The sequence below is a fragment of the Mesoplodon densirostris genome, chromosome 10, assembly GCF_025265405.1.
Source record: "Mesoplodon densirostris isolate mMesDen1 chromosome 10, mMesDen1 primary haplotype, whole genome shotgun sequence".
Classification (NCBI taxonomy): Eukaryota; Metazoa; Chordata; class Mammalia; order Artiodactyla; family Ziphiidae; genus Mesoplodon; species Mesoplodon densirostris.
The window spans coordinates 78,522,291-78,549,671 of record NC_082670.1 but is presented as its reverse complement, the minus strand read 5'-3'; the positions used below and the strand labels follow the sequence as shown (position 1 = coordinate 78,549,671).

At 36.5% G+C, this 27,381-nt stretch overlaps 1 protein-coding gene across 15 annotated transcripts in view; it reads right to left on the bottom strand.

Moving 5' to 3' along the window:
- The window catches only part of SLMAP (sarcolemma associated protein), a 145,679-nt gene that overhangs the window by 28,770 nt on the left and 89,528 nt on the right, over positions 1 to 27,381 (bottom strand). For 2 of the 15 annotated variants that reach the window (XM_060109005.1, XM_060109006.1), the window contains exons 9-14: positions 26,304 to 26,441; positions 24,602 to 24,770; positions 24,465 to 24,515; positions 23,924 to 23,974; positions 19,081 to 19,143; positions 4,729 to 4,788 (exon numbers count right to left, since the gene is read on the bottom strand). In XM_060109005.1, the coding sequence (XP_059964988.1) occupies positions 4,729 to 4,788; positions 19,081 to 19,143; positions 23,924 to 23,974; positions 24,465 to 24,515; positions 24,602 to 24,770; positions 26,304 to 26,441 (532 nt within the window). The remainder of the gene's footprint in view (positions 1 to 4,728; positions 4,789 to 19,080; positions 19,144 to 23,923; positions 23,975 to 24,464; positions 24,516 to 24,601; positions 24,771 to 26,303; positions 26,442 to 27,381) is intronic. The other 13 variants (XM_060109013.1, XM_060109014.1, XM_060109008.1 and 10 more) reach the window with 7 other exon arrangements.

Here is a 27,381-nt window from a genome sequence, read left to right as displayed (position 1 = left end):
AGCCTTTTATATCTAAAGAAAGTATTACTGTACCTGAACCACAGGCCTGAAATTCTTTGCTTGAGTTGATATTTCCTTAAACTCAAGGACCATTCTCACTACTTGGCCTATTCAAGCTATATTAAGATATAGCTTAAGCTCCATCACATCTAAGGAAGTCTTCATTTCTCCAGCATGTTGCTCCTTTTTATTTATCTTCTCTGGGACATAGGGTTTTATAATTAATCATGTTCTATTTTATATCATTCTCTGTGTATACATATATCTTGTTTCCTTAGTGAGATTATAAATTCACTAAACATATCATCACTTTTTATAATGTTACGCACTTAACTATACTGTTTGTGGTAATCTGTATCAAAAATTTAAATGTGTACACCCACTTCTAGTACTTTTCCTAAGGAAATAATAGGCAACATATAGTATATATACATAAGGACGTTCATTGCAACATTGTTCATTATGGAATGGAAAATGTCCAAGATATATTCACTACTATTAAGTAAAAGTAAAGTCTGTTAAGCCATGTACAAAGATGATCCCCTTTAGACTGAAAATAGCTATACACTTAGCTATGAATTTTTTGTTGTATATATTCATTCAAGTCTAGAAGGATCTACAACAGAGATACCATGGTCATTTCTGAAGGCAGGGATGAACATTTATTTTCTAACTTCACATTGTTATACATTGTTTGAAAAATTATAGCGAACATATATTGTTTTCATAATCAACTAAATCAAGAGATATTTTTCATTTTAGAAGCAGTCAGAAACATATCTAAAACCAATACTGTCAAAATAATTAATATTAAAATATAACTTGTTATGGCTATTCCATATAAGAATACATTAGAACTTATGGCTTCACTTGTGAAATGAGTGATGGATTACAAGAAGCCTTTTGCTTCCTTTCTCAAAGGCCAACTGGGGAGAGACAGTGAGTTTAGATTAGAAGTGAAGTCACTGATTACTGAGGTCCATGGGAATCTAATCTGTGACCTCTGGTGCATTCATAGTGTACTATAGTCAGACATTTCTGAATGTACTAGTTTTGATCACTAAGTTACAGTCTCAAATAAGGCAGGCTAACACATCTTGTCTATATATAGAAAGAAACGAAACCACTGTGGGAACAAAAAGGAAAAGACAAAAATGACTCTTTCCTAATTTTAACATTCTTGGCAATTTTATGATCAAGATATAGAGGTAAACCAAGAGGAACGTATTTTCAAAAGTATTCTTCTGGCTTAGAAGGAACTTTTATTTCCTATTTGGAGTAGTAGCCAGGAAGGTAAAATTGCCTTAGAGGTGGGACTATCTTCCATTAAGATCTTACTAGAATATAAGCTCCATGAGTGCAGGAATTTTTGTTTTGTTAACTGCTATAATCCCATTGCATAGAACAGTGCACAGTACATAGTAGGTGCGCTAAAAAGAGGACCATTAGAGACACAATTTTACTTTGAGTAAGAAGGCAAGCTTTTAGCAAGTCAAGTCATGGTTCACCACTGTTGTGTCCTGGTACTAGAATTATTAAATGGAGGCAAACAAAATCTATTCAAGGTGAAACACAGGACACAACAAATGTGTGGTAGAGTCTCTACTGTTCAAAACATCTACTTTTCAGCTACGAAGCAGCACCCAACTTCCCAGTATTAAAAGTCATTACTAGCTGATTTTCTGTGCAGTATTTAATCATTAAAATGCATACCAATAGTATATAGAAGTAAATGGAGGAATGGCTACCAACATCAATACCAAAACTGTTCCCAAACTGGCAAGTCTACAATAAGGTGAATATTTTCACTATATCTTCAAGCAGACATAACGACAGATGGGCAACACAAACACAGACCACTTCCTACACCACTGGAACCATTATTTGAAAAGAAAGCAAGGTCAAGGATCAAGGGGAAAAAAAAGGAGACTTAACATTTGTTGGACAACGGACCAGTGCTTCCTGCTTTATAAGCAATATTTCATTAAATTCCCACAAAATCCTCTAAGTTATATACTGTCAATCCCATTTTACAAATGAGGAAACTGAGGTTTAAAGAGCTAAAGTAAGTTGCCTGAGGGCACATAGCTAGTTACTGGTAGAACCTAGAATTAAAAGCTACTGTTTGGGGCTTCCCTGGTGGCGCAGTGGCTGAGAGTCCACCTGCTGATGCAGAGGACACGGGTTTGTGCCCTGGTCCGGGAAGATCCCACATGCCGCGGAGCGGCTGGGCCCGTGAGCCATGGCCGCTGAGCCTGCGCTCCGCAACGGGAGAGGCCACAGCAATGAGAGGCCCGCGTACCACACACACGCACACAAAAAGCTACTGTTTGACCTACTCTGTATTCTTTCTACTTCCACCTTGAAATCTACTGTAAACTGCAAGTTGAGTTAGGACTTAAGAAGGCATATGCAACTTATGATTACATTTTTCATTAGGTGAAATACCTGAAGGAAATACTACCAAGACTTGTAACAGCTGGTAATTGGCAATTTCCAACAACTGATATTTAAAATCAGTTTTAAATATAATTCCATTAAAAACATCAGCAATGAAAGCATTTTAAAAATAAAACAATCCAGCCAAACCCAAAAGAAAATACTTTATAGCCAGATATAAAGCATTTAAAATGTAATTTATTTCAGCCAACTAGTTTGTCACAAGGATTAGTGTACCTCTGCATGCTATCTGTGGGAAATACCAGTAAAATGTTGACTGCTGATAGAAGTATCTCTGGGTATATAAAACATCTGTATTATCATTCATTTTTTGGCCACGCTGCACAGCTTGCAGGATCTTAGTTCCCTGCCCAGGGATCAAACCCGGGCCCGGTCAGTGAAAGCTCCGAGTCCTTACCACTGGACCACCAGGGAATTCCCTGTATTATCATTCTTTTTTGGGGGGGCTGCGTTGGGTCTTTGTTGCTGTGTGCAGGCTTTCTCTAGTTGTGGCGAGCGGGGGCTACTCTTCCTTGCGGTGCGTGGGCTTCTCATTACGGTGGCTTCTCTTGTTGCGGAGCACGGGCTCTAGGTGCGCGGGCTTTAGTAGTTGCAGCACGTGGGCTCAGTAGTTTTGGCATGTGGGGCCTAGAGCACGTAGGCTTCAGTAGTTGTGGTGCACTGGCTTAGTTGCTCCACAGCATGTGGGATCTTCCCGGACCAGGGCTCGAACCTGTGTCCCCTGCATTGGCAGGCAGATTCCCACCCACTGCGCCACCAGGTAAGTCCCTGTATTATCATTCTTAAAGGATGTATTCTATTCACTTGCATGGACTTACTTGCCATAATTTATTTAATAAATGCCCTTATTATTGGACACTTATGTTTTCCTTTTTTTGCCTTTAAAACAACACAAACAAATGCCCTTGCACATTTGTCCAATTTGTTCCTTAAGATAAAAACTTAGAAGTGAAATTGCTAGGTCAAAAAGCATGTTCTTTAAAACTTTCAATACATATTTTATAGCCAGATTTCAAAAGGAAATCATAAGATTTTCTTTTTCAATAATGACATCACATAATTTCAAGGAAATATAGAAGCACTATAGAAGCACTTGGGTAGCAAGATACTTTTAATTATAAGAAGCACTGATTTTTTTCTAAGGCTCTACTTCTACATCAAAGTCCTGGCTATTTAACCAACTAATCTAAATAGGTATTTAGGTGGTGAAGTAAAAGCTATTTTAAAATCTGTTCTCATCTCACTTTAGTAAGATGAAATAAATTGCCATACGTACTAAAAATAGTTCACTGTTCTGAAACTCAATGCCTGTTTGCCAGAACAATATTAGTGATGCATATTTTATGCATTCTTTCTCCAAATATGGCATCTGCCATGCACAAAATTCCAAATGGAAGCCACCAGATATATGAAATAACACTATCCTTTTAAATATTTTTAAAAGCCAAATGGATCCAGTTACTTTCATAAAACAAAATGTAATGAAATGGAGTACTGCAAACTTTTATCGCTCATTGCTTTAGCTAACCAAAATGACTGTCAATTTAGTTTTAAATTTTATACTGGTATGTTCTGATGAAAGTCCTAGAATGAATAATGAGCATATCCCACTAAATTTATTTGCACAATTTCCCTATACATTAAAGTGACTTGACAATATGATGCTTTAAAACTCACTTTTCTTCTCTAAGCCTGACAATTGTAACAGAAAAGAATCAGCAGAATAAATTACTTCAAGCAATTACAGGACTGTTCATTAAAAAATATAAGGTTCTACATAATCACTTTTGTTTAAGTCAAATTGAAATGCTAACAATTAAGATAATATTAAATATCATAAGGACTATTAAAGGTATGATAACCAACAAAATGGAACTGCAAGCATTTTTCACCTGTTTCAAAAAAGATTTACATTGCGTTTGATTAAAATTTTGAGATCAAAGCTGAAAATAATGCTGGAAGTGAGACAGAGAGATTGCAACAAATCTTTAATACCTAACGAAACCTATTCCAAGCATTAAAAAAAAACCCCATACATATATACCCATTTAAAAAGAAACTTTCTGTTGAACATATCCTTCTTAAAACAGAACTCCAACTATTTTATACTATTATCTGATATTGTTACTGGATTGCCATTTTGTGAGCTATAAGACATAAATTGATGATTAAAGTACTATGACCTTGGAAATGTATACTAACCTTCATTATCCAAAAGAGTTGTCAAAACCCACAGAAAAATGCCACAGAAACCCACAGAAAACGAACCTTTTGAAAGCTTTGTTTCTTCTACCACTTTGGTCAGATGCCCCTCGACGATCAGCTTCTCTGCCAAAGAAAATAAACGTTACTATCGAAGCCCAAACTGAGTAGCAAGCACTTCCCTGAGCTGGGCAGTGTAACACATTCCATGACCAAATTTAAAGATGATAACATTACTCCCATGACTAGGCTTGAACAAAAACTTGAACCTGGAAGGGGAACTAAGAGAACTGGAACGATACTAGACCAATCAGGTTAATGCAGAAATCCGAGGGTAAGGGAACTGAACTGCCTTCAGTTTTCATTAGCTTTCACCTTATTTTAAAAGCCTTGAACTTTTAAAAAAGGACTCAGAACAAACAAAGCAACCCTCTTTAAATCAAGGATATTAAGTTGAAATAAAGGAATTCTGAGAAGGTATTTCATTTAAATAAAGAAGTAATACAAATTATATTATACCAACAGTTTACTTTTCCCTATTGACACAATTTAGAAGAGATGCCTATATGACATGTTTCAGTAAAATGAATAATTTTAGAAGAGCTAATTATTGAAAGAAATTAAAAAATTTTTTTTGCTTTTGTTTTATGGGGGATTCTCTGCAAATGTATAATGTAGTTTATTTATAATTTAGCTAAGGTTGGATTTTCATATTCTGCCTTTCAGTCAGGAGGATAATATATCTATTCTGTATACACCATTATCTGATCCTATATGTCAGTTGGTCTCCTTCATTTTACACTTTGCAGTATGTGAAATAATTTTTCTATTCTATCCCTCAACCCACTGCAACTTGGTCTACACCCATTACTGAACCACTGAAACGGCCCCAAGATCACTATAACCTATCTGACAAAGCCCATGGTTCCTTTTCTTAATTTTCATTTAACATAGGCTCTTTGCAGCATGTGGCACTGTTTGCTCCTGCCTCTTTGAAAAACAGGAAGTCGAAGTAATAAATTTAGATGATTTAAAAAGGCATTAACCCTACAAGATATGTAACATAAGCTGTCTTACCCATCCTCTGTCCTACTCCATTCCATTCTTGAAAAATCACTTCCTACAAACAACAACTTTTAACTTTTAGCCATTTCTTCTGGTATTTACATTTATATTTCTAAATAATACATTGCTATTTCTTAATTTTTCCATTTTAGGCATTATTTACTGACAATCTCTTACAGATGATTATGCTCTCATATCCTATTATCATCCTCATAAGAGTTACATTTTGTCCATCTGTAATCAGTATTTATGACTATTACCTATACCTGAGTCATATAATATACGATAATTATATTTCTTTCCTTGTACAACATTTACTATTTTGGGAACTTACAATGCCCTCCTTTGTTTTGCTAATTTTTAAAAATATATCTCAAACACAGCCCAAGTTCTTATAGAACCATAAAACTCTCAATATCCTCAAACATATCAGGCAGTCTATCACATTATATATCCCTGTCTCTCCCGTCTCCCGGCCCTTTAATCTTCCTGCTCCAGTCTGAGCTGTAACCTGTACAAGATCCCCTGCCCCCAGATTCCAAATCTTCATCTTCCTGTTTTATTCCCTTGTTTTAATGTAATATATCCTCTGATAATTTCCTGATAAGAGGTGGATAGAAGGTAAATGTTTTGTAACTTTGTTCCTCTGAAAATGTTAGTGTTCTACTAACATTTGACTGGTTTGACAGATATATAATTCCATAGGACATAATTTTCCTTCAGAATTTTTAAAACATTGTTCCACTATCTTCTAGCTTCATACTGGAAGGTGAGTCTAATGCTAGTCTGACTCTTGTTCCTCATTATGCACTGTAGAAGCTTCTTGTGCTCAGCAACGCCTGGTTTGCCTGTCCTTTCTGGGCACCTGAGAAGACTGCACAATCCAAGTCCCTAGCACTCAGGAAGGTCCATGTGACTGGTTCTAGCCAGGGCCGAAGCATTTAAAAGAGAGTACAGTAGGATTTTTCTACACTTGTTCTCCCCCCACTCTAGAAACCACGTGTTCAGATTAGCCTAGATTCCTGAGTAACAATATAGAGCAGTGTCCTCCCTCACCATGGACATGTAGCATAAATGAAAAGTAACGTTTGTTGAATTAAGCCATTATGATTTCAGGATTTATTTGTTGCTATATTATAATTTTATTATGATTAATAATACAGTATGAGATCCTTTGTTTCTCTCTGGCAATTTTCAGAATCTTTTCTTTATCCCTGGTGTTCTTAAATTTCATATACCTCAGTATGTGGTCTTGTTTTTAAAAACTGAGGTTAAATTCACATAGTGTATTAATTTTAAAGTGAACAATTCAGTGGCATTTAGTATATTCACGATAATATGGAAGCACCAACTTCATCTAGTTCCAAAACATTTTCATCATCTCAAAAGAAAACCTCATATTCATTAAGAACTTACTCCCCATCCTCCAAAATCTCTTACCACTCAATTGATCATTTTATATTTCTAAAATTAGTCTCTACTCTCATTCTCTTTGTCCTTGTGTCCTATGTCTTTTATAATATTTTACTATGAATGGATCCATTCACCATATTTAATCAAAAGTTTACTGCCTCCGTTTTAAAACTCTTTTCCTTTGACTTCTAGGATACTACTCATTCCTACTTCTTTTATGTGCCTGCTCATTCCTTCCTTCTCAGCTTTTCACTGACTTTCCTTTATTCTATGATCTAAATCTGTATGTACAACTCAACAGCAAGAAAAAAAAAAAAGACAAAAAAAATCAGATTAATTGGGCAGAAGATCTGAACAGATATTTTTCCAAAGAAGAAATACAGATGGCCAACAGGTGCACGAAAAGATGCTCAACATCACTAATCATCAGGGAAATGCAAAGCAAAACCATAATGAGATATCACCTCACACTTGTTAGAATGGCTATTATCAAAAAGACAAGAAATAACAAGAATGTGGAGAAAAGGGAACCCTGGTACATTGTTGGTGGGAACGTAAATTGATGCAGCCACTATGGAAAACAGTATGCGGGTTCTTCAAAAAATTAAAAATAGAACTATATGATGCGGCAATTCCACTTTTAGGTATTTATCTGAAGAAAACAAAAACACTAACTTGAAAAGATATATGCACACCCATGTTCACTGCAGCATTGTTTACAATAGCCAAGGTAAAGAAACAATGTTCATCAATGGATGAATAGATAAAGAAATTATGGTAGGTATATATAATGGAATATTATTCAGCCATAAAAAGAATAAAATCTTGCCATTTGTGACAATATGGATGGACCTCAAGAGCAATGTGCTAAGTGAATTATGTCAGACATAGAAAGACAAAGACCATATGATCTCTCTTATATGTGGAATCTTAAAAAAAACAAAACAAAACAAGCTCATAGATACAGACAGCAGACTGATGGTTGGCCAGAGGAGGGGAGTGGGAGGTGGGAGAAGTGAATGAAGGGAACACAGGGTTTAAAAAGGGGGAGGGGAGGTAGGCAAAATGTAGACTTCAAAAGCCTCGTGTGAAAAAAGTGATAGATTTGACATCATATAAATTAAAACTTTCTATATGATCAAACTCACCATAAACAAAGGAAAAGGGCAAGTGCAAACATGGAAAAAATATTTGAAAAACAAATAACAGATAAAAGGTTATTATTCGGGCTTCCCTGGTGGTACAGTGGTTAAGAATCTGCCTGCCAATTCAGAGAACACAGGTTCGAGCCCTGGCCCGGGAAGATCCCACATGCCATGGAGCAACTAAGCCCGTGCACCACAACTATTGAGTCTGCGCTCTAGAGCCCGTGCGCCACAACTACTGAAGCCTGCACGCCTAGAGGCCATGCTCCGCAACAAGAGAAGCGACCACAATGAGAAGCCCGTGCACCACAACGAAGAGTAGCCCCCACTCGCTGCAAATAAAGAAAGTCCACATGCAGCAACGAAGACCCAGCACAGCCAAAAATAAATAAATAAAAAATAAATAAATTTATTTTAAAAAAAGGTTATTATTCACTCCATTCATTCATTCATTGAACAATTAATTAGGGAGTGCCTACTATATGCCAGACACTGTCCTAGGTGCTGGAAACACTAGAATGAACAAATGACAAAATCCCTGCCCTCCTGATTCTTACATTCTAATGGTACGGGGAGGGACAGGCAATAAAAAAATAAACAAATAGTATGTCAGATGGCAGTTACAGAGAAAAATAAAACAAGAAATGAGGAAAGAGCCTGTGGAGAAGGCAAAGATATGATGCCTTCCAAAAATGAGTAAGAAAAAATCAAACACAAGAGAAAAAAGGCCAAAGAACAGGAACACAGAACTTACAGGCCAAGAAATGCAAATGTCCAGTAAACATGAAAAATTCTCGGTCTACCTACTAACACAACGCCACGGCATTATCTGCCCATCAGGTTGGCAAACATCCAGTACTGGGAGGAGTGGGTAAATGAGTAATCTTGTGCCCTTTCACAGTGGAAGTGTAAATTAGTATCATTTTTTTTTTTAAAGAGGGCAATTTGGCAGGAACTATCCAAATGTTGAAAGCACATACCCTTTGACCCCACAACCCCTCTTCTGTATATCACACTGGAAAGAGAGAGGCTTGTACAAAGATTTCCAATGCAGCACTTGTCTGTACTGGGGGAAAGCAGAATACAAATTTTTAAAGTTCTGCCAAGCAAGAAAAAAAGAAAGCATTAGTTTTTGAGATTTCAAAAATTATTTTCTAATAGCATTAACTACCTGCTACACTTGAATAATTTCTAAATGTTGATGCCTAGTCTAGCTCTCTCTCTCTCACATCCCAGAACCCTAATGCCTAACTGCTTCTCAAACATCTTCACCCAGAAATCCCAGAGGAACTTAATCTCACCCCCCAAAACTGAATTTATCTTCTCTTCCTTTCTCCTATATGGATTTGGTATCTCTCCTCTTCCATAACTCTTCATTTGTATCTCTATTAAGCTATACTGCAACTATTTATTTATGTCCACCTTTCCCAACATACTACAAACTCTTTGAGGAATATACTCATTCCTTCAAGTACTTACTATGCACCAGATACAGTACTAGGTACTCTTCATGGATTACCAAGATAAATCTAGGAATTTAGGGTCTAGTGAAAGCAGGGAGGCATCTTATTAATAATTTAATTCTCAACACAATTATGTCACATAATACAGGTTCCACAAAAGCTTGTTATATGAATACAGCAAATAATGAAATAGTATAAACACAGGTTCTGAAAGCCATTCCAATCTTTCTCTAGGATGTTGAAGATTGAAGTACCACCTTTAAAAAATTATAAACATACATTAGGAGTAATTTATTGCTCAAAACTCTCTCACCCTTAGAACAAAATCTTAAGTCCCTACCATGATCTACAAGGTCTATAAGCCAACTATGGCCCCACAGAGCCAAATCCAGCCTTCTGCCACCTCAGGAAATAAAGTTTTATAGGAACATAGCCAGGTCCATTCATTTACATATTGTCCATGGCTGCTTTCCGCAACAATGGCAGAGTCTGGTAGCTATAACAAAGACCTTTTAACACGCAAAGCCTGAAATATTTACTATCTGGCATTTTATTTATTTTTTAAAGGCATTTTTATTCTAAAACTCCAATTTCAGACCTGCCTTGGGTTTTCATATGGTTTCTCTCCATCTCACACACTCTTTCTGCAGACACATGTACAACTCACTCAGCTTAGTCTTAAATCTGTTCAAGACCTACATAGTACTTTTATCACTCCCTATTGTCTTATAACCTTCCATTTTTTCTTCAGCAGATTTATCACTACCTGACATATTATTAGTTTATTAGTTTTTATCTCCTCAAGAGAATGTAAATTCCATGAAGGCAAAGCTATCTTCATCTTGTTCATTTCTATACCTCCCAAAGCTAAAATAATGCCTGGTATATACATAGTAGATGCTTAATAAATATTTGCTGAATGAATGAATTAGGCATTTATGTTTAAAGAGTTCAAACTTAGAAAAATTATTTGAATGTTTTCCTCATTCTAAAAAACTAAGGATTAAATACATATAAAAAGTTTCGAACAGTACCAGTATTAAGCTCTAGATAATAATTACCTGCTGTTATTATCACTATTGAAATTATTTAAGGTTATATTACCAATCTAGCAAATCATTAGTGGCCTGTGATTAAAGTATTAAGGAAAAGAATATTGTTTTAAAAAAAGTTTCTAACCGCTAGTTCTCAAACTTGGGGTGGAGACCTCAACTCTTTTAAGAAGTACTGAAAATCAGAGACCCCTCAGAGACAAAAAAGAACTTCCATATAATAATAACTGCAGGTCTTTTTTTTTTTTTTTGCGATACGCAGGTCTCTCACTGTTATGGCCTCTCCCGTTGCGGAACACAGGCTCCGGACGCGCAGGCTCAGCGGCCATGGCTCATGGGCCCAGCCGCTCCGCGGCATGTGGGATCTTCCCAGACCGGGGCTTGAACGCGTGTCCCCTACATCGGCAGGTGGACTCTCAACCACTGCGCCACCAGGGAAGCCCAATAACTGCAGGTCTTGAAAGAACTATTTGCCTTGGCACAAATGAAAGATAGATTTTCTTTCTTTCTTTCTTTTTTTTTGATGTGGACCATTTTAAAGTCTCTATTGAATTTGTTATAATACTGCTTCTGTTTTATGTTTTGGTTTTATTGGCCGCGAGGCATGTGGGATCTTAATCCTCAACCAGGGATAGAACCCGCACCCCCTACATTGGAAGGTGAAGTCTTAACCACTGGACCGCCAGGGAAGTCCCCAAGATTTTCTTTCCTTTTTAAAACTCCCTCTTTTTGAGGGTTACTCTGGAGAGATTATTATTCATTTTCCCCTGTTTTAAAACCATATTTATTATTTATTATGAAACAACACTTAGAAAGGGGCACAAAACACAAAGGTATGGGTTAATAACATTTTTTTAAAGTTAATGTCTGTATGAATACTGCCCAAATTAAGAAACAGAACCTAACCACCACCTCCAAAGCCTTCCACATTTCCTTTTCCAATCAAAATCCCCTGAGGTAAGCATTATCCTGACTTCTATGGTATTTAATTTCTTGCATTTCTTTATAGTCATATTACTCAAATATGTGTGAATAAATAATATAATTTTAGTGGTTTTGAACTTTATTCATCCTATATACCTCAGTGTTTTTTATCCATTTAACTACTGATGGTTTTTCAGGTTATTTCCAGTTTTGAATTCCTGTGAATAATACTGCTGCTGCGAACATTCTTGAATTGCACCTGATATACGTGTTTAGGTATTCTGTAGGGAACCTATCAAGGAAAATAACTGATGGGTATAATAAGTTTGACAACATTTGAGAACCATCACCAAAGCACTTTGTTTAGTCAGAAAACATATTACAGAATTGCAGAAACTGCCAAATATTGTCAAAGATTGAATAGAAGAGAACCAAATTTATTTCTTGGCTGATAAAAATATATTATATACTATCTGTATTACTATGTGACGCAAAATGAAAGTGAGAAACAAGGCAAACGAAAGAAGCTCAAAGGGAGCACAGGTATGCCTAGTTCTTAGCCATTTTCCTCACATGACAGCTACAACCAATTGAAAGCAGAAGATAAACTCAGTACTATATACTGATGTCAGCTCCCTAGGGATCTTAAACAGACAGAAGAGTAGAAGAATAAAAAAGAACTGCACAATCTGCTGTTGTAAATGCCAACCTGGAGAATATTTCTAAATCTCAAAGTTAGATTTCATTAAAAAGAAAATGTTATGACTAAGGCATCAAAATAATGTGCTTGAGACCAGATTTTTAAAATGGCATGCATATTGGTAATTTAAAAGTTAGACAATCCCTAGATTGTTGGAAACATATTACTTTAACAGGAGCAATAAAGCTAGATCAATTAGCTTTCACTGTCTTGAAAATGGGAATAAAAAGCAGGAAAACAAGTTACTTCAGCATGAAAGCTCCCACTAACACCCTCTCCAAACTCTGCCCCACGCCCCTGCAAAAGTTTTCTACCTTCTAGTTAACATGTATATCTGTGTGCCAGGAATTACTTAGAGCACTTAGTAAACATTATCTCATTTAATTCTCATAATCCTATGAAGTAGGTACTACCATCCCATTTTATAAATGAGGAAATTGAGGTTTGAAGAGATCATACCACCCAGAGTCATACTGCCAATGAGGGACAAAATCAGAATTCACATAAAGGTTCCTCTGATCCAACTCTAAACATCATACATGAAAATGAGCTAATGTTACTTAGAAGGTCATTAAGGGAAATACAGCTAAGAAACTGAGATTAAAATTAACATCAAGGGGCTGGTAGCGCAGTGGTTAAGAATCCGCCTGCCAATGCTGGGAACATGGGTTTGAGCCCTGGTCCAGGAAGATCCCACATGCCGTGGAACAACTAAGCCCGCGAACCACAACTACTGAAGCCCGCGTACCACAACTACTGAAGCCCACGAGCCTACAGCCCGTGCTCCGCAAGAAGAGAAGCCACTGCAATGAGAAGCCCTTGCACTGCAACGAAGAGTAGCTGCCGCTTGCCCCAACTAGAGAAAGCCCGCGCACAGTAACGAAGACCCAACGCAGCCAAAAATACATAAATAAAATAAATAAGTTTATTTTAAAAAATTAACATCAAGATACAACCAAAGGGGGCCTCCCTGGTGGCGCTAGTGGTTAAGAGTCCGCCTGCCGATGCAGGGGATACGGGTTCGTGCCCCGGTCTGGGAGGATCCCATATGCCGCGGAGCGGCTGGGCCCGTGAGCCATGGCCGCTGGGCCTGCGCATCCGGAGCCTGTGCTCCGCAACGGGAGAGGCCACAACAGTGAGAGGCCCACATACCGCAAAAAGAAAAAAAAAAAAAGGAAAAAAAAAAAAAAGATACAACCAAAGGAAAAATTAACAATCAGCATTCAACATCAAGCCAACAATTTATTTCCCTTCAGAGAATAGCAGCTCACATAGTAGAAAGAAAGCTTTAGAACTGCACAGGGTGACTCTGAGAGGTTGTTAATGTGAATAATAGAGATTTTTTCACAAGGTTATTTGTTTCTGCAGCAAAATACTTAAAGCAATTCCTATTACAGAAGATAATCTGCCTTTCCCTAAAAACAGTTCCAGAGGCTGTTTGCCTTAAAATCTAAGAATAAGGAAGAACAAAAGAAAAAAAATTAGAATTCAATGACATTTAAAATTCAATGAAATTAACCAATTTCCAGAATACAGAAATGGATTTTTTTTTTAAAAAGGAACAGTCTATATACCAAAACACTACTGGCATGAATTTAAGACTATCTTCTGTGCAATTATACTGGAAGAAAATCTGGCAGAAATATTGGAAAGCTAGCTGACTGGGGAGATGGTTGGTACAAATAAACAACAAACAAAACCCCTCCAATATATCTTACATAGAACAACTACTCTAAGAACAAAGAAATTAAAAATTAGCAACATCTAGTTTAAACTCAAGAGTTTTCCTGTAATGGGGACATTAACTTCTAAGAGAAGGGAACCACACCAAGTGTTTTCTATTCTTTGGCATAAATAAACTGCTTTGGCTTAGAGAAATAAAAGTTTAAAAGATGAAAATTTAAAACTCTGTTTCAGGGGCTTCCCTGGTGGCGCAGTGGTTGAGAGTCCGCCTGCCGATGCGGGGGACGCGGGTTCGTGCCCCGATCCCGGAAGATCCCACATGCCGCGGAGCGGCTGGGCCCGCGAGCCATGGCCGCGGAGCCTGTGTGTCCGGAGCCTGTGCTCCGCAACGGGAGAGGCCACAGCAGTGAGAGGCCCGCGTACAGCAAAAAAAAAAAAAACAAAAAAAAAACTCTGTTTCAAGTACAATATGTAATCAGAATAAGCCTGAAATTGTTCAGAGAGGCTGATCTCATAGAGTGATGAAAAGTAAACAGTCACAAGAGCAACACTGATTCAATGCATTACTCCAAATAAGGCAATTTCTATGTGAGAGCAAAGCCCTAAGAGCACAGAGGATGGAATGAGAGAATCATACACAGATAGTGACTGTAATTTCAAAATGCGGGTGGGAGGCAGGGAGAGAATTTTTTTTTTAATCAGGAAAAAAAATAAGACATGAAATATTAAGAGAATTAGACTTTTGCCTAATATGATAGTAAAAATGATTAAGTTGCATAGTAAGCATGGATTAAGAATACAAAGACATGTGGTTTATTTCATAGGACTCTTAACTCCATCATCAAAAGGCAGATGCCCTTGGGGGAGTGGGCAGTTTGTCTCTACAAAGCAGACCTCAGAGGAAAGTTTCTCTGGCACCCAGACACCGCGACAAACAGTAGCAAGAGAAATCAAAGGGGCAGGAAGCAGTGCAGAGAAGGCTGTTTTTCACTCCATGCCCACCAAGTGATGGCAGGCCTCTACATCCTTAGCTTCTCTACCTTTTACACCCTTCATCCTTTCACTCAGCATACAAGTTAATCAAGTGGTAGGATTCACAAAATATGTACGAAACAGATTTAGAGATGTACAACTTTTAACTCAGAAAGCATCTTTAGCAAGCATACAAAAGTCTCAATGTATTCATTGAAGTTTATATGGTAAACCTTGAGTGACTAAAATTTACAGGGAACATGGTATGTGGAGTTCTGCTTAAACCAAACTTCATGCCTGAATCTCTGAAGAAGAAAATTTGCGAAAACTTTTTAGTAAGTTTTATTAAAGTTACTTGTTAATTCTAGATCTTATATGATGTATTTTTAAATAGAAAATTTACTTCACAGTTCTGGAATTATGCAAAAGGTTATATTTAAATCTGTTCAAAATCCAATCTCTATGCTAGAGATTAAAAGCTTTTCTGCTATGACTTCCCCGGCAGTCCAGTGGTTAAGAACCTGCCTTCCAATGCAGGGGACGCGGGTTCCATCCCTGGTCGGGGAACTAAGATCCCACATGCTGCGGGGCGACTAAGCCTGCGCGCCACAACTACTGAGCTCCGGTGCGTCAACTACAGAGCCTGCGTGCTACAAACTACAAAGCCCACGTGCTCTGGAGCCTGAGCGCCACAACTAGAGAGAACTCGCCTGCCCAGTGCAGCGAGGAGCCCACGCGCGCAACAGAAGATCCCACGTGCCTCAACTAAGACTTGATGCTGCCAAAAATGAATGAATGAATGAATAAATATTTTTTTAAAAAGCTTTTCTCCTAAAAGAAAATTAAAAGGAACAGTCTGTTTTACCATAAAAGGAAAATAAATTGAAATGTGTTCTGACCCATTTAATTTCCTCAAAATCACCTTATAAATGGAGAGAGCCAACAACCAAATTGTCCTCTTACGGAGTCATACACATAAACTGAAAAAAAAATCTGTCAATATATTTAAAATATGCATGATGAGACTTCTCTAGTGGCGCAGTGGTTAAGAATCTGCCTGCCAATGCAGAGGACACGGGTTTGAGCCATGGTCCAGGAAGATCGTACATGCTGCGGAGCAACTAAGCACATGCGCCACAACTACTGAGTCTGCGTTCCAGAGCCCACATGCCTGGGGCCCATGCTCCATAACAAGAGAAGCCACCGCAATGAGAAGCCCTCGCACCGCAACGAAGAGTAGCCCCCGCTCTCCACAACTACTAGAGAAAGCCCGTGCACAGCAATGAAGACCCAACGCGGCCATAAATAAATAAATAAATAAACAAATTTAAAAAATAAAAAAATAATAAAATAGGCATGACTCCTATGGAAGTGAACTATTTGCTTTCTAATTTTTAAAACACCAAGTGAATTTACACTATACAAGCATAGTAAATAATGAGAGCTAGGTACTTAATATTTGCTTTTTAAAAGATGAAACAAAACTATGAAGTATTACTGCTTACAGAATATACACTTCATTGTCAAGATCATAAATAAGTTCAAGTGTCTATCAATGAAAATAATGGCAAAAAAGTTTATGTGTGCTTGTCACAAAATAATCCAAAATTGTTTCAAAAGTTCACTTGAGTAAGATTTTTGCTGAACTTGCCTAGCTTGCCATAGTACTTATTATTAAGCATGACAACTTCAATAATGGCACCTTGTCATCAAACAATAAAAATGTCATAAAATAATGAAAATGAGAACAAATCAAACCAGAGGTAACCCTTACTACGCCAGCTCCAGCTATCCAAATTTAAGGAGCCAAACAGATTTGGAAAATTTGAGATACAACTCTTGCTACTTGCCACCAAAACTCAGGAACCAAACAGATTCAGATAACAAGCTATATCCCTAGCTACCTGAATTTACAATCCAAACTTCCACTATTTATACTTAAGAACCCAGTGGATTCAGATATCTAGGAATGCTTATATTTTATTTTTTTCTGTTCTTTGGTTCACTCTTTGTCCAAAAAAACAGGGTTTTATATTCTCATTTCCCCTCTGTGTATCACATTTAGCATTTACCCATGCCATTACATAGTCCTTGTAAACATTATTTTATTGGCTAATATCCTCACTGAGGGGATTGCTGTAATTTATATAACTTCTGCTCAATCTCTGAATGTTTATTTGCCCCCATAACTATGACCCAATAAAAATCTCCAAACATCTTTTTCTTTATTTAAAACAAACATTGCTCTGTGTTAAAACTACAGCTAAATATTTTGCACATTTTATAATAATACTTTAAATGATTTTTGCAAACTGTAACTTAGTAAAACATTATTTTGATAGTTCTCTGTTCTTATTTCTTTAGGCTCAAAATATAAATCTCAAAAGCTCAAAATAAAAATAACTTATTTTAAAATGGTCACATAACTAAGCATAAAACCCTTCTCCTAAAGATTTATATTTTAGATTACATATTCTACTTTTAGTTGGTTTCAGTGGGTACCAATTATTTTGCCCCAATCCCTGCGTCTGCTGCCTGTAAAAATGAGATTTAGTAACCAGAAGGTAACAAAGATGCACTAATCTTTGCTTTATGAAAAAACTGTTAAAGAACAAAGAAATGTGCCATATTTATTAAACAATTTGGCTCAAAGTAATATTAAATTTACATTCAACATTATAGTCTCTAAAATGGACAAAAACAGAAGTTCTTCTAAAACTACTAAATGAAATTCCATGTTTCCTTAAAGCATCTCTAAGGAGTATAACATGTGATCTGTTGAGTTTGTGCCTGCTATAACTACCAGGTGTGATCCACGAATGCTCTTGAGATTGGCGGGGTGGGAGCAAAGGGTGGAACAGTAACCACACATGCATGCACACCCATAAAATGAATTCATGAGCATAAATACTTGGAAAACCACTCATTTCAAAGAGAGAGCAAACAGGAAGAAAAAAATGCCTGACAAAATGTGTGGCTGATAGGAAAAAGTATAGATTTCATCAATGAATCTTTACTACACATAGTGACCTTTAATTGTTACTAAGAAACTAAGAGAATAACACAACCTTGTGATTGTTACAGATTTAAGCAGTCACATGATTTTCAAGAAAGATGGAATACATAATTCTTCTGTTCAGAATTCAGCATTCAGAATTCTTTTGTTCTAAATCACCTCAAAAGCCAACCTATCTTTAAAATATTATTAAAATTAGCCTTGTACAACTTCCCCAGAGTAGGTAGTAGATGTCACACTGTAGGACAATCTATTACTACTTCTTCTCTAGAAAGCTCTTGCTACCCTAAGGGCTATCTCCAGATCTGAGTGTCCAAACGAAATCACTATTTTTGTGACTTCATTTAATAATTTAAGATATTTATCTAAGAATCTCAAAACCCAAGCCTGTGATAGAACTAGAACTTAAGTAAAACAGGTTAATGTTATTACTATCTCCTAAGTATCCAGACAGAGGTTTCGTTGCTTGACATTCTATTTTATTCCCTACTCAGTAATACTTTTTACTTAAAAAGCTTGAAACTGCCTCTTTTTTGTGGGCAATATGAAATGCTCACCTCCATCTGTGAAGGCAAATACAAGAGAAACATTTTTCTCAAAAGAGAGAAACAGGGGCTTCCCTGGTGGCGCAGTGGTTGAGAGTCCGCCTGCTGATGCAGGGGACGCGGGTTCGTGACCCGGTCCGGGAAGATCCCACATGCCGCAGAGCGGCTGGGCCCGTGAGCCATGGCCGCTGAGCCTGTGCATCCGGAGCCTGTGCTCCGCAACGGGAGAGGCCACAACAGTGAGAGGCCCGCGTACCGCAAAAAAAAAAAAAAAAAAAAAAAAAGAGAGAGAAACAGTATGAAAAGAACCACTGCTGTCTGAAGATGGCCTTTGTGCACTTCTACCATAACAAACACGTTGAGATGTTAATTATTCCTCTCATTTTTCAATTTAGACCCTGACTTCATTAAAATCAATATGAAAAATACTCTGTACTCACTCTGGCATTCTATGAATTGATGAATAAAAGTGCAGTCCCCGCCACTCTTTGAAAGCAAGTGCTCTAATAAAGAAAGAAACACCTTTAAGGATACAGTTTTTGTTGCTGTTTTTGAAAACCAACAGCAAAGGTAGGAAAACCAAAATGTATTAACATGGGTAACTGAATAAGATTAATAAAAGTTTAATATATTTTAATACTAACAGCAGACATATTTTGGAGTTAAAGTTAAATGACTGAAAATTATAATTATATAATCTTAATCTGTACCCCACCCAAATGGTTAGCTTTTAAAGGTGCAGTTTCTATCCAAATAGCTCAAGAAAACCATAGAAATATATTGCTTTAAAAAACTTCTCCCACTTTTAAAATACATCTTTTTCTTGAGAGCTTAACAAATACCCTTAAATAATTTAAAAATTTTATATTTGTTCTTACTGAATTAATTTTCAAATGACTGTTCTCCAACAGTCCCCCTTCAAAGATATTCATCTTAGTTAAGAGGCAAACAGTAAATATTTTAAGAATACAATAAAATGCCTTAAAATTTTTAAGAAACTGATATAATATTTTAATTTTTACACTTTCATTTCACTAGTAGTCTTTCCCCTTGAGTCACTTAATCTATACTTCATACACTATCAAATCATTACATTGTTATCTCTGCCTAAATGATTAAAATCAATGCCCATACATTTTAAAATAAGAGCTTGGTAAATGGTTTCGCTCAGGTCAAACAGATTTTTTTTTTTTCAATAAGTAAAGAGAATCAAAACCTAACACAGTAGTTTAATAAATGTTTCAGCCCTTTTCTTACAATAAGCTTTATTTACTTTGATTCAAAGAGTTAACTTCTAAATCTGGATAACATCCTTCAAGTACATATTTGTATCTTTCAAAACTACCAAACAGACATTGGAAGTTCAAGTGTTAAAAATATATTCCAACATGATGACTATCTAGAAGGTGTAAACACACAAAAACCTGTCAAAGAGGACGAGTCAGTACCACTCTGACTGTAAAAGCTTCTTTTCTCTTCCACCTGGCCTCACCCCCCATCATTTCAACTTTGCTTAAGAGGCAGGCATCTCCTACTCTGATGGCTGGACAATCTCTCTTGACACCCTTACTGATGGCCTTCTTCTTTACCTTCATATTCAAATCTCTCATTATCCTATATCTACTTACATGGTATGCCGATATATATTTCTATATAAATACACATACACAGTTATATATAGTTGTAACTACATATAACACATACATATATATAACTACATACAGTTATACAGAAATACAATGAAAAAGAAAAAAAAAGGCTAACTGCAATAGAAATTAGAAATTAAAAAAAAAAAAATCTAATAAATAGCGTTTGCCAGTTGCAGCCAAGAAATCCAAAACAGGAGTCTTCAGTTGAATTGTAATTACCAAAATAAAAAGTTGTTTACATAAATCCTATGTAAGCTATATAACATTTTCAAAACTCAAACTGTACAATATCACTGTTAAATATGAAAACTCAGTAAAACCAAATTTTAGCCTAACTAAAGGACTTTATAAAACATATTTTAAAAAATATATATTTGAAACCAAATTTCAGAGAAGCATCACAAGACTTCAGATGAAATTTATTAATGCAGGACATCCCACCATCATATACCAAGCCAAAAATCAAACTTTTTACCTACTCTGATTTTACTATCTGGACTCTACATTAAAATATCTACTATACTTGTTTGGATAAAATGCAAGATTAATATAAAAAGATAAATATACATGTGACTTTCACAAAGGTTATTTCCTAAGATACATGAGAGAAAAGTCTTTCAGGTAGTACATGTAAAGGATTTGGATCATGACACTTTTAACACTTCATTACTTGAATTCAGGCCCTTGGGAATTTCACTTTGCAAAAAACTATAAAAGATGTCACTGATAATCCAAACCAAGAATCAAGAATCAGATACCGAAAGTGCTGGGGCAGGGGAGGGGGTGTGTCCTGTGATACTAAATAGAGCTGTAGGAATGTAAAGAAAAAGCAGATACAGAAACATAATAGAGAATCATGACACTTAAAATGTTTTATTTATACATGAGTTACCTATGGGTTTTGATTATTTATACCTGTGTTGTCCAATACAGTAGCCATTAGCCACATGTGGCCACTGAGCCTTTAAAAAGTTGCTAGTTTGAATTGAGATGTGTTGTCAGTGTAAATTAAATATATACTGATTTCAAAGACTTACTAAGGAAAAAAGAATGTGAAATCCTCATTTGCGATCTTTTAATACTGATTACATATTGAAATAATATTTTGGATATAGTGGGTTAAAGTAAATATATTATTAAATACATTATTAAAAATTTACCTATTTCTTTTTATAATTTTAATGTGGCTACCAGAAAATTTTAAATTATGTATGTGGCTCTCAGAATAGTTCTATTAGAGCTTTTCTATACCTTCTAAGATATATTTAAAATATGCTTATAACATTTTAAAAATTACAGTACAAAACTGCTTATAGCAGCTACTTTAGATTTAAGTAATCTCAAAAATGGGATTTAGTGGAGAAGTATTATTAATCTTAATTTCTCCAGACATTTTTGAAATATTCTCTTACAACCATACTTGGTTCTCGCTCTACTTAAAGAGTAATTTTAGTTAAAATCATATCTGATAGCACATTATGATTGTGGACTTTGGCAATATTTGAATACTTGATAATTGGTTTCTTACTATATCATAAATGATTCAGAATAGACCCATCTTATTCCAAAATCCACTTTGTAACTAAATCCAGTGTATGAATCTTTTGTGCGTATCCAGGTATTTACTACTCAGTGTCTTTAAAGACATTCTATTAGTTACTCTCACACCACTCAATTTAGCACTACCAAAAAAACAAATACCAGCAAGGGAAAAATAATCATAGCAAGGAGCACCCTGAAGTGTCCAAAATATCTTATTCAGTGTTTTTTTTTTGGGGGGGGGAGGCTGCATTGGGTCTTTGTTGCTGCCCTCAGGTTTTCTCTAGTTGCAGTGAGCGGGAGCTACTCTTCGTTGCAGTGCACGGGTTTCTCATCACAGTGGCTTCTCTTGTGGAGCATGGGCTCTAGGCATGGGCTTCAGTAGTTGCAGCACGTGGGCTCAGTAGTTGTGGCACACGGGTTTAGTTGCTCCGTGGCATGTGGGATCTTCCAGGACCAGGGATCTAATCCGTGTCCCCTGTATTGGCAGGCAGATTCTTAACCACTGCACCACCAGGGAAGTCCCCTTATTCAGTTTTAAATCAAGGAGCTGTCTACAACTATTCTCATCTAAATCAACTGGAATTGGCAAAAAATTTTAAGCAGTAATTTGACAATTCTAAATAGTATAAAGATGGGTCAGTGTATATAAAAGGATTCTTAACTGAAGGAATAGAATGTTCCCAGCTCGAGTTAACACTAACATTATCCATGAATACATGCTCAAGTCAAAAGGGTGATGGATTTGAATAAGAAGTGTACATGCCAGAAAGAGAAAAAAGGGCAAAATAATGACAACAGAAAATATAAATTCATTTAAGAATGAGAAGCTTTTAGAAGATGAGGATTAAGTCTTTTTACGTTTGCTAAATATACTTTAGTAATAGTGGTGCAATGAATATAAACTACACCTTTAAAAAGTCTCAAATTGAAACTCAAACTGAAATTTTAAAATGTCAACGTATTTTCACAAAACATACATAAAATAGTCAAATAACAATGATTAATGGAACATTTTTAAAATTTAGAGTTTCAAGATTTGTTATATACAGAGTATTTAGCTCTTGACCTTGCGGCTCACATATACATGATTACCTGAGCCTATTATGCCAGTTCTTGATTAAAAACCAACCAACCAAACCGAATCAAAACAAACCAAAAAAGCACCTCCTAACTTTATCAGAGTTTGGTTGCTGCCCAAGAACTATAAAGATATCCCCTGATACATGGAAAAAGTATTTAGTAAGAAATTCTTGGGTATCGACCTTGATGTCTTCCACCAACTTCTGTATAAAAACTGAGTTGAGAGGCACACAGATTTGTAAACACAGAAAACAGTTTTATTCATTTTGTACTCTAAGCAACCAATACAGGATCTGGCATATAGTTGGTGCTCAATTAATGTTGGGTGAATGGGGTGGGGAGGAGGAATCTTAATGACTGAAGGAATATAGAAACCATTGAGTAGAAACCCCATGTTGCACTAAGAAAACCAACAGAGGCTGTATATTTTTGGCAAGAGATAACCCAAGCCATCCAGAAAGAAGGGTCATGTATCAAGAACAAATAAAGAATTTTTCAGATGGCAGAAATGACTGACCCTGTTATCTCTGATTGATGAAACAGACGGATAAAGAGAGCAATTTCTATGACACGTCCAAAGGCTCACTGGCCTCTGAAGTAAACTCCTGGCCAGGATGGGGGCAGGGGGTGCACATACATTAAAAAATGGCTGCCAATTATCCCCAGGAAGCGGTATTTGATGGAAGAAAATGGTAGTATCGTCTTTGAAAATATAGTGGGGGAAAAAAGCTATACTATGTTATATAAGCCAGTACTAAAGTTGAACATTATCATTTTCTTGTTATTTCAATAATTGAAATTTCCATATAACAAGGGATATCTAACCATAGATCACAGAATTAAGAATTACAAAATAAAGGGAAGCTTGATTTTTACAAGATGGGATTTAATAGTCAATGAGCAGCATGCTTTTCATTCCAAACACTTAAAACCTAAAAACCCTGACTTCTCTATCCTGCTTAAATAGTAAAAGGATATCATGAAAGAAAAATATTTAAGTTTTTTACACTACCTTTTTCTGTGCTCCCATTTATTTTAGGTAAGAAGTCATCAACTTGTGTCCCTAGGATTAAGACAGTGTATCATTGCCTGATCAAAGAAAGTATTATTTAAAACTGGTCTCAAGTGTAACCATGGCATTTTGTATCCCTACTTACATTAAGACTGATAGAACACTTTAAATTTATTTTTACAAGAAGGGTTCAACTTCCCATTTTCTATCATCTCAGAGAAAACCTACAACTGCTTAGTAAGCTGCCAGTGAACCTCAAAAGAAAAAGGATCCTGCTGTTGATGTGTTTTTCTTATTTAAATATCTCTAAGCAGACCGTCTCAGAGGCAGAAATTTCATTCATCTCAAGGACTAAACGATGGTGCCCACTGGTGGCAATCAAGCATATTTTTAAAGGAAATTTTCTGAAAGAGGGTAGATACTTTACACCTAATACGTAAAACATCCTTCTTAAAGAAATAAGTACCCAATGTGAGATAGTAAACATCGAAAATTTAATAATAAAAATTCAGCTTTAAATAAGAAATTTGGTGACACCTACCTAAGCTGCTGCATTCTTTAAGAGTTTTCTCTTGAAGATGTTCTAACCGTACTGTAAATAAAAGTCCAAGAAAAAGATATTTCACAGATAAAAAGAAAAAATCAAATCAAATCAATTTCTGGATTAGCTTAACTTACCTTGTAAAGCTGTTAGCCTTTCATTGGTGAAGTCATTATCAGCTTGCAAAGCTTCTATTTTTGCCTGGAGCTCCTGTTCTTTTTCTTCCATTTCATCTATTTTATGTTGTAATTCTTTTTTCTCAGCTTGTCCCTTCTGTTGGATTTCCTCTTGTTTTCCCTCTGCTACCTGTTGAAAAAGAGAAAGAAAATTCAGCTGTTTTAATAAAATCGAACCTTGATTTAAGAGGTCTAAAGCAGGACTGCTTTTATTCACATAAACTTCTAAGGAGAATATTCTATATTATAGAACATATCTGTAAATGTCAAAATGTCAAAAGTGATATGCGCTGTGTCACGCCTCCATATCACCTAGGAGAGAAAAACTTGTAGCAAGCAAGCAAACTCAATACATACGGAGATTATAGGGGTAAAAATGAAAAACACATCTTTCAAGAGGGAAATAACGGTTTCCCCTGAAATTACTATTGTTCCAATTAGTTTGTAAGTTCTAAAATGTAACTTATTCTGAAATTTTAAACAAAATTACGTTTAGCTAAAGGAATGATGATTACAAGCACTTTTTTAAATGACCTCTTTTTAACAAGTCCAATATTTAAAGCTATTATAGGTTAACCAATCACACAAAGGGGAGGTATGCTCTGGTCTTCTCTAACAAATGTGTATCTTCTAGCCACTCAATCCATGGTTTGAATTATATAAAGATGCGTCTTCACAAACTCAGTTCTAACATTTTATAGCAGTGGTCCCCAATCTCTTTTTTTTAAAAAAAGCATTTAAAAAAATTTATTTATTTTTGGTTGCACCGGGTCTTAGTTGCAGCGCATGTGCTCCTTAGTTGCGGCCACGGGCTCCTTAGTTGTGGCGTGCAAACTCTTAGTTGTGGCATGCATGTGGGATCTAGTTCCCTGACCAGGGATCGAACCTGCGTCCCCTGCATTGGAAGGTGGATTCTTAACCACTGTGCCACCAGGGAAGTCCCAGTCCCCAACGTTTTTGGCACCAGGGACCAATTGTGTGGAAGACCATTTTTCAACAGATGGGGGGGTGGGTAGGGATGGTTCAGGTGGTAATGTGAGCGATGGGGAGCGGTAGATGAAGCTTCGCTCGCTTGCTCGCCCACCGCTCATCTCCTGCTGTGCCGCCTGGTTCCTAACAGGCCGCAGACCATTAGTGGTCCACGGTCCGCGGGTTGGGGACCCCTGTTTTACAGGACCAACCTGGCATTACCTATGGTCTGGTCTGTCCTCATCCTAAATGTCCTATAGCTACAAGGAGATGCAGCTGAAGTGAAGCCAATGGCCTCCCTGGAAGGAATCACTCCAAGGTTCCCTCTGGGCTTGTACTAGCACTAACATAGCTGGGCCCTGATTTTGGGACACCCGAAAGATAAGCAGATTCTAGTTTTTCAAAAGTCTAAATATCTTGGGTTTTTCTGACTCTCATCTATTTCCTGTTACATATTTTAAAATGCCTATTATGAAGTACTATTTATTTCCATCCAGAGGAAATATGTCAGCTTATACAAACTTTCAGTTATCTGTGGTAAGGGGGTTTGGGCTAAATGGCACCTGATTTTTACTATAAGTTTAAACCATTACCAAATTTTACATCAACAACTATTCAGCAATAACTAACTCTTAAGCTATCCAGTGTATTAGGGACGATTAATTTACATACTTCTAGGTTGAGAAATACCTACCTTTAATTTATCAGATAAATCTTTAATCTCATTAACTGCTCCATTATATTTATTGGCTAATTCTCTTAATTCTTCCTGAGTCCGTTCATTCATTTCTTTCAGGTGGGTACATTCATCTTCAGTATTACTCAGACTTCGCTGTAATTCAAATTTACAGGCAATTGATTTAGCATAAATGCACATTCTAAATTCAATTTATAAAATGTGTAATTCTATGGGCTGTTCTAAAATCAGCATCTACCCTGGACTTTATACAAAGCTGAGTTAAGTAACGTAAGAATTTCAATTTACTTCACGTACATGCTAAAACAGAAAATACCAAGAATTTGGAAAGACAAAAAACAGGGGGAGGGAGAAAAGGACAATACTTTATATAATTACACTTTTTTTTTTTTGCAGTACGCGGGCCTCTCACCGTTGTGGCCTCTCCCATTGCGGAGCACAGGCTCTGGACGTGCAGGCTTAGTGGCCATGGCTCACAGGCCCAGCTGCTCCACGGCATGTGGGCTCTTCTTGGACCGGGGCACGAACCCATGTCCCCTGCATCGGCAGGCTGACTTTCAACCATTGCGCCACCAGGGAAGCCCCATAATTACACTTTTTAAAGGCCATTGGTTATGACTTTTAGCCTTGAAAATATTTTAAGCCTATCAATTCTTGAAAGCAAGTTTAATAATGTGCACAGAATCAATTTAATAAAATTAGAAGACAATTAGCAATTTTCTTTCCTTGCATGTCATATTAATGACATGACAGTGAATCAGTCACTTCGGGATGGGGCTATGATAGAAACTATCCTTACCTTAAAATATGTTTACTATTTAGTTTACAATGGACATTTTAACTAAATCCAGTAACACGTAACTTCTGTGGTAATTTTCCAGTAGTTCAAAAGAATAACCCATATTATCAATTATGTTGTTTTAAAGCAATGAGAATCACATTTTGATTATTCCTAAAAGACCCAGAAAGGACCTCAGAGATAATTTCCCCTGTGAACCTCCAAACAGGCACAATTTTCCTCTCTGGAGGATGGGTAAAGTAAGAATAGTGGTGTTGCTCTCTACCTAACACTGAC